Source organism: Lynx canadensis, chromosome C1, assembly GCF_007474595.2.
Source record: "Lynx canadensis isolate LIC74 chromosome C1, mLynCan4.pri.v2, whole genome shotgun sequence".
Taxonomy (NCBI): Eukaryota; Metazoa; Chordata; class Mammalia; order Carnivora; family Felidae; genus Lynx; species Lynx canadensis.
In genome coordinates this window covers 31,201,671-31,213,016 of record NC_044310.1, presented here as the reverse complement: position 1 = coordinate 31,213,016, position 11,346 = coordinate 31,201,671, and the positions used below count along the sequence as shown (strand labels likewise).

General features: G+C 51.8%; 1 protein-coding gene across 2 annotated transcripts in view; it reads left to right on the top strand.

Moving 5' to 3' along the window:
- Window positions 1–11,346, top strand: part of RIMS3 (regulating synaptic membrane exocytosis 3) — a 40,535-nt gene that overhangs the window by 17,522 nt on the left and 11,667 nt on the right. For both annotated transcript variants that reach the window (XM_030326560.1, XM_030326565.1), the window contains exons 3-4: window positions 4,340–4,587; window positions 10,000–10,141. In XM_030326560.1, coding sequence (XP_030182420.1) covers window positions 4,371–4,587; window positions 10,000–10,141 — 359 coding nt within the window. In that variant the 5' untranslated portion in view covers window positions 4,340–4,370. The remainder of the gene's footprint in view (window positions 1–4,339; window positions 4,588–9,999; window positions 10,142–11,346) is intronic.

Genomic DNA, 11,346 nt, shown 5'->3' with positions numbered 1-11,346 from the left:
CTTCCCCGTCCCTGTGGTCTCATGGCTCAGAGGGCGCTATAAGTAGGACTTACATGGGGGCCAGGTGGCTGGCTCTGTCTCTCTGTCTACCCCCCCTTTTTTTAAACCTCTTTTTTTTTTTTTGAGAGACAGAGAGAGACAGAGCATGAGTGGGGGAGGAGCAGAGAGAGAGGGAGACACAGAACCCAAAGCAGGCTCCAGGCTCTGAGCTGTCAGCACAGAGCCCGACGCAGGGCTCGAACTCACGAACTGTGAGATCATGACCTGAGCCAAAGTCAGACGCTTAGCTGACTGAGCCGCCCAGGTGCCCCATACCCCTCTTTTTTTTTAAGTTTATTTATTTATTTTGGGGGTGGGGGAGAGAGAACGAGTGGGGGAGGGGCAGAGAAAGAAGGAGAGAGAGAGAGAGAGAGAGAGAGAGAGAGAGAGAGTCCCAAGCAGGCTCTACACTGACAGCACAGAGCCTGATGTGGGGCTTGGACTCACAAACCATGGGATCATGACCTGAACCGAAGTCAGACACTTCACCGACTGAGCCACCCCGGTGCCCCTCTGTCTTATCCCTCTTGAACTAGACTGACTGTCAGAGAAGCAGCCAGAGCCCCCATTCTGCCAATGCAGAATGTGTTCTTAGGCTCTGCTCTCCAGTTACAAGGATTTGTAGAGATCGCCTAATCCAATCCCTTCGTTTTACACACAGATGAGGAAACCAAGGCCCAGAGAAAGTGACACAAAGAATCCATAGGCATTCTAATCCCACTTTCTGATTCTTCATTCTCCCAGGCTGCCCTGCCCAGCACTCCTGCACCAGAGGTCAGGCCCTAAGACCTTGGGTCCACTGCTTTGGGTCTGGTTCCTCCTGTCCCCTTGAGGGTGGCCTATCTGGCTGGGCCCTCTGAAGCATTCACCAGCTCTCTAGGCCCCTCTGGGTGATCCCTGGGTAGTTAAAGATGAGAAAGTGGCTCCAGATGGTGCAGAGTCCTGGATGTCAAACCATCTGCTTGTCAATGTCATTCATTATTCATGAGGAAACATGAGCCCCTGGGTTGGCAGGGTCAGGAATTTTGTCCCATACTTTCTTCCCTTCTCAACCCCTGGGAGTGATAATCTTGAGCTTCCTGTAGGCTGTGCTAGGGAAGTGCTTGCTTCTCCAGCTGTGTCTGGGTGGGGTTTCTACTGCCCCCAGATGCTTGTGCCTGCTGTGGAAACCTGGCCCAGAGAGGTTTTTCTCATCGGAGATAATTTTCTTGCAGAGTTTTCGAAAAGCCGGAGACCCAGGGCAAAGCCTGAGTGAGAGGGATGGGCCTACACCTTTGGGTGAGGTCTGGGTTGATGGGGCAGGAACTGCTGAGTGTGTTCACATCTTTGTGGGAAGAGGAGACCTGGGTTCGAGTCCAGATGTTGCCATTTCGTAGCCAAGTAGGATGGGCAAGGCCTTGACTTTTCTGATCTGTGACGTGGAGATTACCATACACCTAACAAAAATACTTTAAACATTTTTTTAAAGTTTGTTTTATTATTTATTTTGAGAAAGAGAGAGAGAGAGAGAGAGAGAGTGAGAGAGAAAATGAGTGGGGTATGGGCAGAGAGAGGAGAGAGAGAATCCTAAGCAGGCTCCACATAGAGCCCGACTCAGGGCTCAAACTCATAAACCATTAGATCATGACCTGAGCTGAAACCAAGAGTCAGACGCTTATGACTGAGCCACCCAGGTGCCCCTAACAACAATACTTTAAAGAGTAAGTTAGACTTACGCTGGAAGCCCTCTCCCACCATTCACCAAAAGACCATGCAGGTACCTAAAAAAAAACCACACAAATTGGCACTAGAATTGGAAACTGAAGAGAAGAGATCATCATAGGCCCAAGTCCAGGGGGACTTTCCATTAGCTGCAAGGTTAATGGGGGATGGATGGAGAAATACAATCCGGGACTCTGTGTACATCACAGGGTGAGCGAAAACAGTCCAGACAACCACAAAGAAGGGAGAACACAGCTTTGACTCATCCCCACTGTCAGCCCTAATCTGCCTGGTTGGCAGGAGCCATGCTGACCAGGAGGCCAAGTGGCCACCGTTCACAGCTATCTGGGGACTGAAATCCTCTAGAGTGGCATCCTCCCTCCTCCCTCCTTCTCCCCTGACCTGACACTTCAACTATGTCCTTTTGAAAAGGCAGATTCCCTCAGGGTGACAGGGCTGAGAGCAGAGGGTCGAGCAAAGTGACCGGAGATGGGCTGCCCTGGGAAGAGCTCTGTAGGCTGAGACAGAGCTGGGAAGGGCTGTGTGCAGAGCCTGCCGGAGCAGCCGTTTTTCCCATACTCTGAGCAGAGGGCACCTGCCGCAGCATTGGACCTTCAGCCAAGTTGTAGAGGCCGATAGCTGGAGATCCCATCTCTGTGCAACATTGAGCCACCCAGCTCCCCCAGAGTGGCTTCCAATGCCCTCTGTCTTCCCTAGCACTCATCAGAACAATCCAATTTAATATTTAATTACGTAATCAGTCACTCGCTGTCTGTCTCTCTTGGACTGGAGGCTCTGAGCGGGCAGGACCAAGTCGGCCTGGCTCGCTGCTGTATCCTCGGCACTCTGCACAGGCCTTGAAATTTGGGGGTGCTTCGATATTTTTTGAATCCAGCTTTGGAAAGGAATTCGGCAATATTTTACAAGAATCAGAGAAATGTTTATGTCCTTGGTATCAGGTAGGATGCTTTGGGATGTAACTGAGACCACTGATTCAAATTGGCTTAGGCAGTGGAAAACACATTATCTCACATAACCGGAAGGCCAGAGAAAAGCACGCTCCAGGGTGGCCGAGGTCCTTTCTGTCTGTGCTGTGCTGCACTCGACAACACTGGATTCCTCTTGGGACTGGGCCCTCTCTAGGGGGAAGAGTCTTGAGGAAAGAAGTGGGGAGAGAGACCCCACTTCGCTGGTAAGCATGGAATCCAAATCTTCCCCTTAAGTCAGATCGGGCCAACTTAGTCATATGCCTGCCCTTGTACCAAGTTACCAAGATGAGGGCCGCTCACTGATTGGCTTGAACTAATCAGGATCTGCCTCTGAAATGGGATGGGGTGGTGGCTGCATAAAACCAGCGCTCTGTCAAGAAGCAGGAAGGGAGTGTGGCTGTTGGGGAGGCTCCTGGCAGTATCCACACTCAGCCTAGTGACTCTGTTTCTGGGACTCAATCCTAAGGAAATAAGTAGATCAAAGCAGTGTTGAGTGATGTTGTTTAAAAGACAGGAGAGGGGCGCCTGGGTGGCTCAGTCGGTTAAGCATCTGACTCTTGGATTTTGGCTCAGGTCATGATCTCATGGTTTGTGAGATGGAGCCCTGTGTTGGGCTCTGTGTTGACCACATAGAGCCTGCTTGGGATTCTCTCTCTCTCTCACTCTGCCCTCCCTCTTCTCTCTCTCTCAAAATAAATAAACATTAAAAAAAAAAAAAAGAAGACAGGAGACAGAGGAGGAAGTCAAACCCGATCTAAGAGGTCACGATATTGAAATACTTAAGTCAATTATGCTACCTCTATACAATGAAATATTATGGTGGCGTTAAAACATTTATACCAAGCGTTCACGACAGTGGGAAATGCTTGTGATATGATGTTAAACGAAAAATACCAGGATGCAAAATTGTATTTGCATTATGAGTTCAATTATTTTTAAAAATGCATAGGAAAGAGACTGGGAGGAAATCAGATCAAAATGCCTCCAGGGGCCGCCACTCCGTGGTGCGCTTAAGGGCGACCTGTGCCTGCTTCTTTCTACTTTTCTGTGCTGTCCCTTCCAGCAGGAGGGCCCCTTCCGGAGCCGCCACCCCCACCCCCACCCCACAGGCTGGGGCCAGTCTTGCTGTCTCTGTTCTTATTATTGGCCATGACAATAATCACACTTACTATTTACTCCGTGCCTGGCACTGTTTTGGCGCCTTCACATGCTCTAATTTAATCCTTTCGACAGTCTTGTGAGGTGAGTGCTTTTATTTCTCGTTTTGCTGAGGTGTTCACTGAAGCCGCGAGGTGCTTGGTCACAAGATCACACAGCCAATGTGTAGAGGCCTTTGGAATTCAAGAGTGGGCCGTACGACTCCACAGCCTCTGCCTTGACCTGGCCAAACCAGGTCACTTGCCAGGATAGCCATGTGCTAATAAGAATAGTTCCATTATTGAGCCAGACCCTGTGCACACTCTTTATGTTTATTGATTCGTTCAATCCTCACAGCCTCAGAGAGGCCAAGTGACTTGCCCAAGGTCACACAGCTAGGAAGTGGTGGGCTGCCGTAGAGTGGCCCCAGGGCCTGATGTGGCACCCCTTTGTTTCCTGCCCTCCCCCCACAGGATTGCCTGAGGCCTTGCCGCCCCTCGGACCATGTTTAACGGGGAGCCTGGTCCGGCCTCGGCCGCGGCCTCCAGGAATGTGGTTCGGAGCTCCAGCATCAGCGGTGAAATCTGTGGCTCCCAGCAGGCTGGGGGTGGGACCGGGACCACCACGGCCAAGAAGCGGCGCAGCAGCCTTGGGGCCAAGATGGTGGCCATCGTGGGCCTGACTCAGTGGAGCAAGAGCACACTCCAGCTCCCCCAGTCTGGTGAGGGGACGTGGGACACGGAGGGGGTGGGGTGGGGTACCTTGCAATGACGGGGCACCCAGGGGGCGTCCTCATGCCTACAAATACTTATATAGCACTTACCGTATACCAGCTGCTACTCTGGGTCCAGTACATGTCCTGACTCATTGGATCCCCATAAACTCCATGAGGCAGATCCTGAAGCAAGAGAAGGGAAGTAAGATGCCCCCAACTACATAGCAAGCGGGTCGCTGGAGCCTGAATTCAAAGCAGCCGGGCTGCGGGCTTCATGCTCCTGAACTTTACGCTGTGCTGCCTCCGTGCGCACCCTTACGCATTCAACAGCCACCGTATTCCTGGCACTGTGCTAAGTGGCACGGCTCCACAGACACGCATCCACAAGATACAGTCTCACCTGCATTCTCTGAATTTCCCAAGTACAAATAGCCGCAGGAATGCAGCCACACATTACCAAGTCACAAGAGAGACACACACACCTTGTATCGTCATACGGTGTGTGCTCATTTGCTCAGGTGACTCACCCCTACTGCCGGGAAATCATACTGCAGTCATTCACGCTTGTACATGGTCACAATGAAGCCAGTCATGCAAATCGCACAAGCATGCTCCTCTGAGTAGTAACGTACAGACCCAGATCACTGAAGCACAGTCGCATACGCACACACACAACAGCCCATGGTCACAGAAACATGTCGCACACGTATACGTACACGCACATACCTCCCAAAGCCACGTTCACACACGCCTTAACAGCTACATCCTGAAAAACGTATTTTCTCAGCCACCTAGTTTTGGAGTCCTAGTGATGCTCGGACTGGGGGGTGACCCACTTTGTCACACACAGTCACCCTGGACCCCACATCACAGAGGAGGAGCCAGCCCTCCCCTCCCAAGACCTCCTCACTTTGTGGCATCAGCCCAGACACCAGCTGGTTTTGTTTTAAAATCTCTTCCTGCTTATTTTGTTCAGAGTAACAACTTCCCCAGGAAACCTTCAAATAGGCAGCTGGATGGGGGTGGTGAGGGGGCGGGGGCGCCGGAGGATCCAGAGAGAATGCTCATCAAGACTCCCAGTTGAGGGTGGGAGACTTTTCCAGGCCTTAAAATAGATTTTTACAAAGCCCTTCACAGGAGCACGTGGGATGGTCTTTTCCAGCAATCAAGCTGCAGTGTGTTTTTTAGCTCAGAGAAATGTTAGATGGGGAGGGGGCTTCGGGTTATCAGTGGCCCAGAAGGCATGGCCTTTGTGTTTGCAGTGTGGGCCTGGTGCTAGGGAATCAGGGGGATGGGGATCCAGGAGTTCAGCTAGCACAGAACCAAGGGGTGGGATTAAGGTTGGGGGATTAAGATTAGGAGGTTGAGGAGGTATTGGGCTCCAGGAGTCTGGCTTTAGGAATCTGGCTGATTCAGCTTCAGACCCAAAGGCTTCTTCATGCCCGAAGTGATTTGAACAGATGGTTTTCCAAGGTCAGGGCTGGGGCCTGAGTCACTGGGAGACATTCTGGTGATCTGCCTGGGGCTGTCCACCTACCCAGACTCCACAGTTAACAGGCAGGGACTGGAGTAAACACCAAGAAGATCTCAAGCCTCGAGGGGAGATGAATGACGGTGAGGCTTCTGGATCACTTGTCTCCATGGTAGGCATGGGTACAGCTGAAGGCCTGGGGCCTGAGCCAGGAGAATTGCCCAGATGCCCTTTTAACCAAAATTCTCTGTGAATCATCCAATCTCCGAATGGGAGAGCAGGGAGGGCCCCTTGGGATCATCTAGTCCCCTACACTCATTTTCTCGATGAGGCATCTGAGCCTGGAGAGGAGAAGGCACTTTCCTGGAGAACAACTTCAAGTTGGCCTTCACAGCCACACCCTGTCATTTACTAGTTGGGTGATTCAGGCAAGTTACTTCGCTTCTCCGAGCTTGCTTCCTTGATTGTGGAATAAGGACAATGATACCTGTCTTGCAGACTTTCCAGGGAATTACATGAGACAGGATATGCAAAGCCACTCAGCCTCATGCCAGCACATAATAGATAATTGGTAAATTGTTGGTATTATTATTACCCATGGCCACACAGTAGGACCCAACAAGAAGTGAGTTCTCTAGCCCCCACAACTCTGCCTCTCACCAGTAGCATACTCCTCTCCCATCTGTAATTCTTTCTTTCCATTTTTTTTCTCCCCAGTCTTGAGGTTGCCAGTGTCCCAACTTGGAGCCTCCTTCTGGGTAGGAGAGTCTGGCCCCAGGGGGATGTATGGGCTACCTCGCACTGGCTCTGGAAACTCGGTTCTGGGAAAAGATCCTAGCAGGGTGCCCCTGCTGCCCCCAGATGGGATGGCTCAGTTCCCTGAAGGGCTGGGCTGTGTGAAGTGGGGAGAACTCCTCTCTTGGACCCCAGCTTCTGAGCTCTAGGTCTGCCCTTCCCAGGAGCTTCCTTCCTCCTCATCTGTCCATAATCTGCATTGGCTCCAGCCCCACCCATCTCCTCCTGTGTCCTAGTTCAGGACCCATTATATCTAGCCTGGACTATTGCCCCCGCCTCCTCTCTAACTCTCCTGCCTCCGGCCTGCCCCTTCCAGTTTTTTCCTCACATTTTCCTAAAGTGGCCTTGAAGAAACTCACCCTGAAACTTCAGAGTTTCATTCTGGCTCTGTAACTCCCCGTGGGTCCTTGGGAAAGTCACATTTCCACTGGGTCTCTATTTCCTCTTCTATAAAATGGAACTATAGAGATGGTCTCCCAGCTTCCGGCTATATCTAACATTCTCTAAGTTGTGGGAGCAATGATGAAGGTAGGGTCAGAGTTTTAGGGTCCCAGGACATAGGTGGGTTCTGGTCTGGCCTTAGGCTGGGTCTACTCAGGGCCCACCCTGGGCTATTCCAGCCCTTGCCCAAATGGAGCTCCTCTTTTCAGTACCAGGGACAGCAGCTCTTCCCACCTCAGCTCTGGGCTCTGGGTCAAGGTGGGGAGAGGACTCAGGACCCTTCCAGGAGATGCCCTGTGAGTGGTGCTGAGCGCTCCGACTGCCTCTCCCTTCTATGTGGTGGGACAGATGGGATGGTTCCTTGAGTCTTTCAATTTCCAGGAACCACAGAACTATTGCAAGGAACCCAGTTCTCTAGAGAGAGAGAGCCTACATAAAGTTATTCCCCAGATGGATAGAATTCAGACTGGACAAGTATCAAACCAGTAGAGGAATTTTCTCTGATGTTGCAAGAACTTTCTCCCCACTCAAAAGACACAGAACCGAATCTCTGCTGAATCACCTCTCAAATCGATGTGGAGTTGATGGAGGGGGTGAAAAGTTGGCTATCAGTAGACTGGGAGAGTGTGGGCCTGGGGTCTGGCCCTAGCCCTATGAGCATGTGGACCTTGGGCTCTCCATCTATGGCAGTGGGAGGTCAGCGAGGCGTCTCCAACACTTCAGGATTCTGTGACACCCTTCCCAGGGGCTCATAGTGGGTTGGGTAGGTCAAAGAAGGTAAATTTTCTCCCAACTGGGTCAAAGCTTCTCAAGTTGTAGAAGAGGGGGGATTGGGGCCATGGGGTGGTGAGGCTCTGGCTTCAGCTTAGGGTGTGTATTGTTGGGGGGGGGGATATGAGAAGGGAGGAAAAAGTGCAGCTCCCACAGACCCTCTGTCTCCTAACTGGGTTAGGGGGTGTGTGGCAGTTAGGAGCCAGGGACACCGTGAGTCCCCTACACCCACTGTTATTGCCCTGTATGTGTAGTGGGTCACACACCATTTATGAGTTTGTATCTACGTGTGTGATCGAGTGGATGGGTTCAACTCCAAGTGTTAGGGCATGAAGGTCACATGTCCGTGGCAGAGTATGTCATGTGTATGTATGACTAAGACCTGGTAGGACCATTTGCGACTGTGTGCCCATTATATGAACATACGTGACCTGGTGTGTGAGATCACTGTACTCATACATATGATCATTAGCACTCATGTATATCTGCTTATGTCAATGTGAAAGAAATACACATGAGCTAAAGTGACTGTGTGTGTATGAGAGAGAGAGAGAGAGAGAGAGAGGGAGAGAGAGAGAGAGAGAAAGGTGGGGGGGGGAGAGAAACAGGCCAGCAAACAGTCATATCAGCGGTCTCATTGACTCATGGTTAGTAGCTATTCCAATATCCCAGAAGCTGGGGTGGTTTCAGAGAAGACATTCCTCCTCACCACCAGCCCATCCCCACTCCCAGGACCCCCATCCCATCTGCTAGTGATGCCGGCCTTCTCAGCCGTCCCTCTCCCAGTGGGACTTCCTGAAAGGTAAGTAGGACGAAGCAGGAGGAATAAAGTTCCCCTTTGCGCAGGCTGGTGTTTTGAACATCCCCTCCCCAATTTACCATTGGGTGTGACCAAGAGAGGAGGTTGCCAGCATAGCCAACTCCCCCCTCCCCACTGCTTTTGGAGGCTGTGTTGCCGGCCCCACTCCCAGCCTCCCCATCCCTGTCAGCATCTCCACTCGTCATTTGCCCAGGCCTCTAACCAGTGACAGCAAATGGCTCCTTTGGTATCGTCCTTATCTGAGTGTCTCTTCCTACCTATGAAGCTCCGTAGGCAGCAAAGCGCCAGCAGGGGAAAGCCCTGCAAACCTTCCACTCGTCTTCTGCTCCCCCCACCCCCAGGAGGAGAGGGTGTCTAGTGGGACCTCACTGCAATGCTGAGGAGGTTGCCATGGAAACCCAGGCAGGATGGTGCGCTGCTAGGAGAGGCAAAGTGCCCCGTGTTCCCTGCAAGGCTCAAGAAGGGGGCTGGGGTGAGGGTAGAGGGCCCTCCAAACAAGAGGTACAGAGACACCGAGTAAGCTCTCACCGCATGGCTTCTGGAGTTCTTCTGCAGACCTCTCTTTCAGAACCAAGGTCAATTCAGGCCAACCTAGTGGTCCCTCTCAGTCTTGCTTCCCTAACGGCCCCTCCAGCCCGCCACACACATCTCTTTCCACATTCAGGCCCACATTGAGAATGTGGGTTAATGTGAGAGTGGCTAAACTTCACATGGGGTTCTTTATTGGTTCTGTGAAGGAATCAGAGTCAGAGGTGGATTGTGAGGTCGGGGTGTGATAGGGTTCATGAGGGTAAGGGGGAAAGCAAATCTGGGAATGCCAGAGAAAGCAAACTTTCCAGAAGAGAAAGGAGCACGTAACCATTTGGGGCAAAGCCTGGAATTGCGTTGGGAAGGTGGCCATCAGGGAGCCTGGCAGGGATGAGGCTGAGTGAGGGCTGCAGGGCTGGTCTCCACCTGGTGATCCCCCCACCCTGCAGCCCCAGCTCACCTGTGCCCCTGCCTCCAGTTCGAGTCCTGCCCATCCTGCCCCTTCCCGGGAGGTGACTTTGGCAGCACGCTCTCCGAAGCCTCTTCAGCGATCTGACCTTGTTCCCTTTCTGTGCTTTCGGGGGGGTCACAGAAGGGGCCACCAAGAAGCTGCGCAGCAACATCCGGCGGAGCACAGAGACAGGCATCGCCGTGGAAATGCGGAGTCGGGTCACACGCCAGGGCAGCCGGGAGTCTACCGATGGGAGCACCAACAGCAACAGCTCCGAGGGCACGTGCGTGCAGCCCATGCCTACTGTGGTCCCCGCCCCACCCTCCTGCACCCTCCAGGGGCAGGGCTGGGAAATCTTCCTGTGGGGGTTTCCAGTCCGGATGTCCGGGTTCTTCTGCGTCCCTGCCCGCCCTGGACGTCCGCCGCCTAGGCCCCAGTCTTCCTCTGCTCCAGGCTGCTGTTTCCCCTCCAAATACCCCCCAGCAGCCCCAGGGCAGTGTATCCCATCTGTATGTCTCATCCCCACCCCCTCCCCCCCCCCCAGCACCTACATGCTGCCTTGCTCCAGAAGAGAGGGCTCGAAAGGAAAATGTGATCCTAAAATTCTTCTCTGAAACCATTGTTATGGCTCAGATGAATGGAGTTCTCGCAAGTGGTCTTGCCTGGGGCTTAGAGGAGGAGGTTGGACTAGATCAGTGTTTTTCAAACTGTGGGTGGTGACTCAGGCAGGAAGTAAAATCAGTTTAGTGGGTCAAAACCAACATTAGAAGAAGAAATGGAAAATTCAAACATATCCTGTGGAGTGAGGATGAATTACCTTGGGAATTTTTGTTTTTTTAGTATATGGATACACAGAGGTCCATGGTGTTAAATATATTTCTTCTGTTGCCTGGGGGGAGGGGGGGAAGGGGGGGTTACAGTTAAAAATTTGAAAGTCACTGGGTTAGATATTCCCTTGGTCTCTCCTAAATCTATGCAACTGGTTATATGACTTAAGATTTTTTGGTTTGGCTTCATCAAGGCCCATTGACTTTAGGACCCTGTGGCTCTATTATTTAGGATTCTGTGACCTCATGTGTCACTACTGTGCCCACTTCCATGAATGCAAATGGCCAATGACATTTATTGCATCTTACTGTATGCAGGGCATCAGGTGAGTGCCTTTTACTCTGGGATCTGCCAGCTACTATCAGAGCAAAAATAGTATCTCATTTAACACAACAACAACACTGGGGGATGTCGGTACCATTATAACTCCATTTTACAGGTGGAGAGACTGAGGCATGGGAAGAGGGTGAGGTCCTTTACCCCAGGTCACAGCCATTCGGTGGTGGTGGAGTCAGGATTTGAATTAAGGCCATTGGACTCTATAACCTTTTTTTCACAACCTCTACGCTCTCTCTAATTCTGTGACCTTGAGAGTCTGTTACTTTATGTATGTAACCTTCTCAGATCCCATTTTCCTCAGAATTCAGTATGAGGCTATTG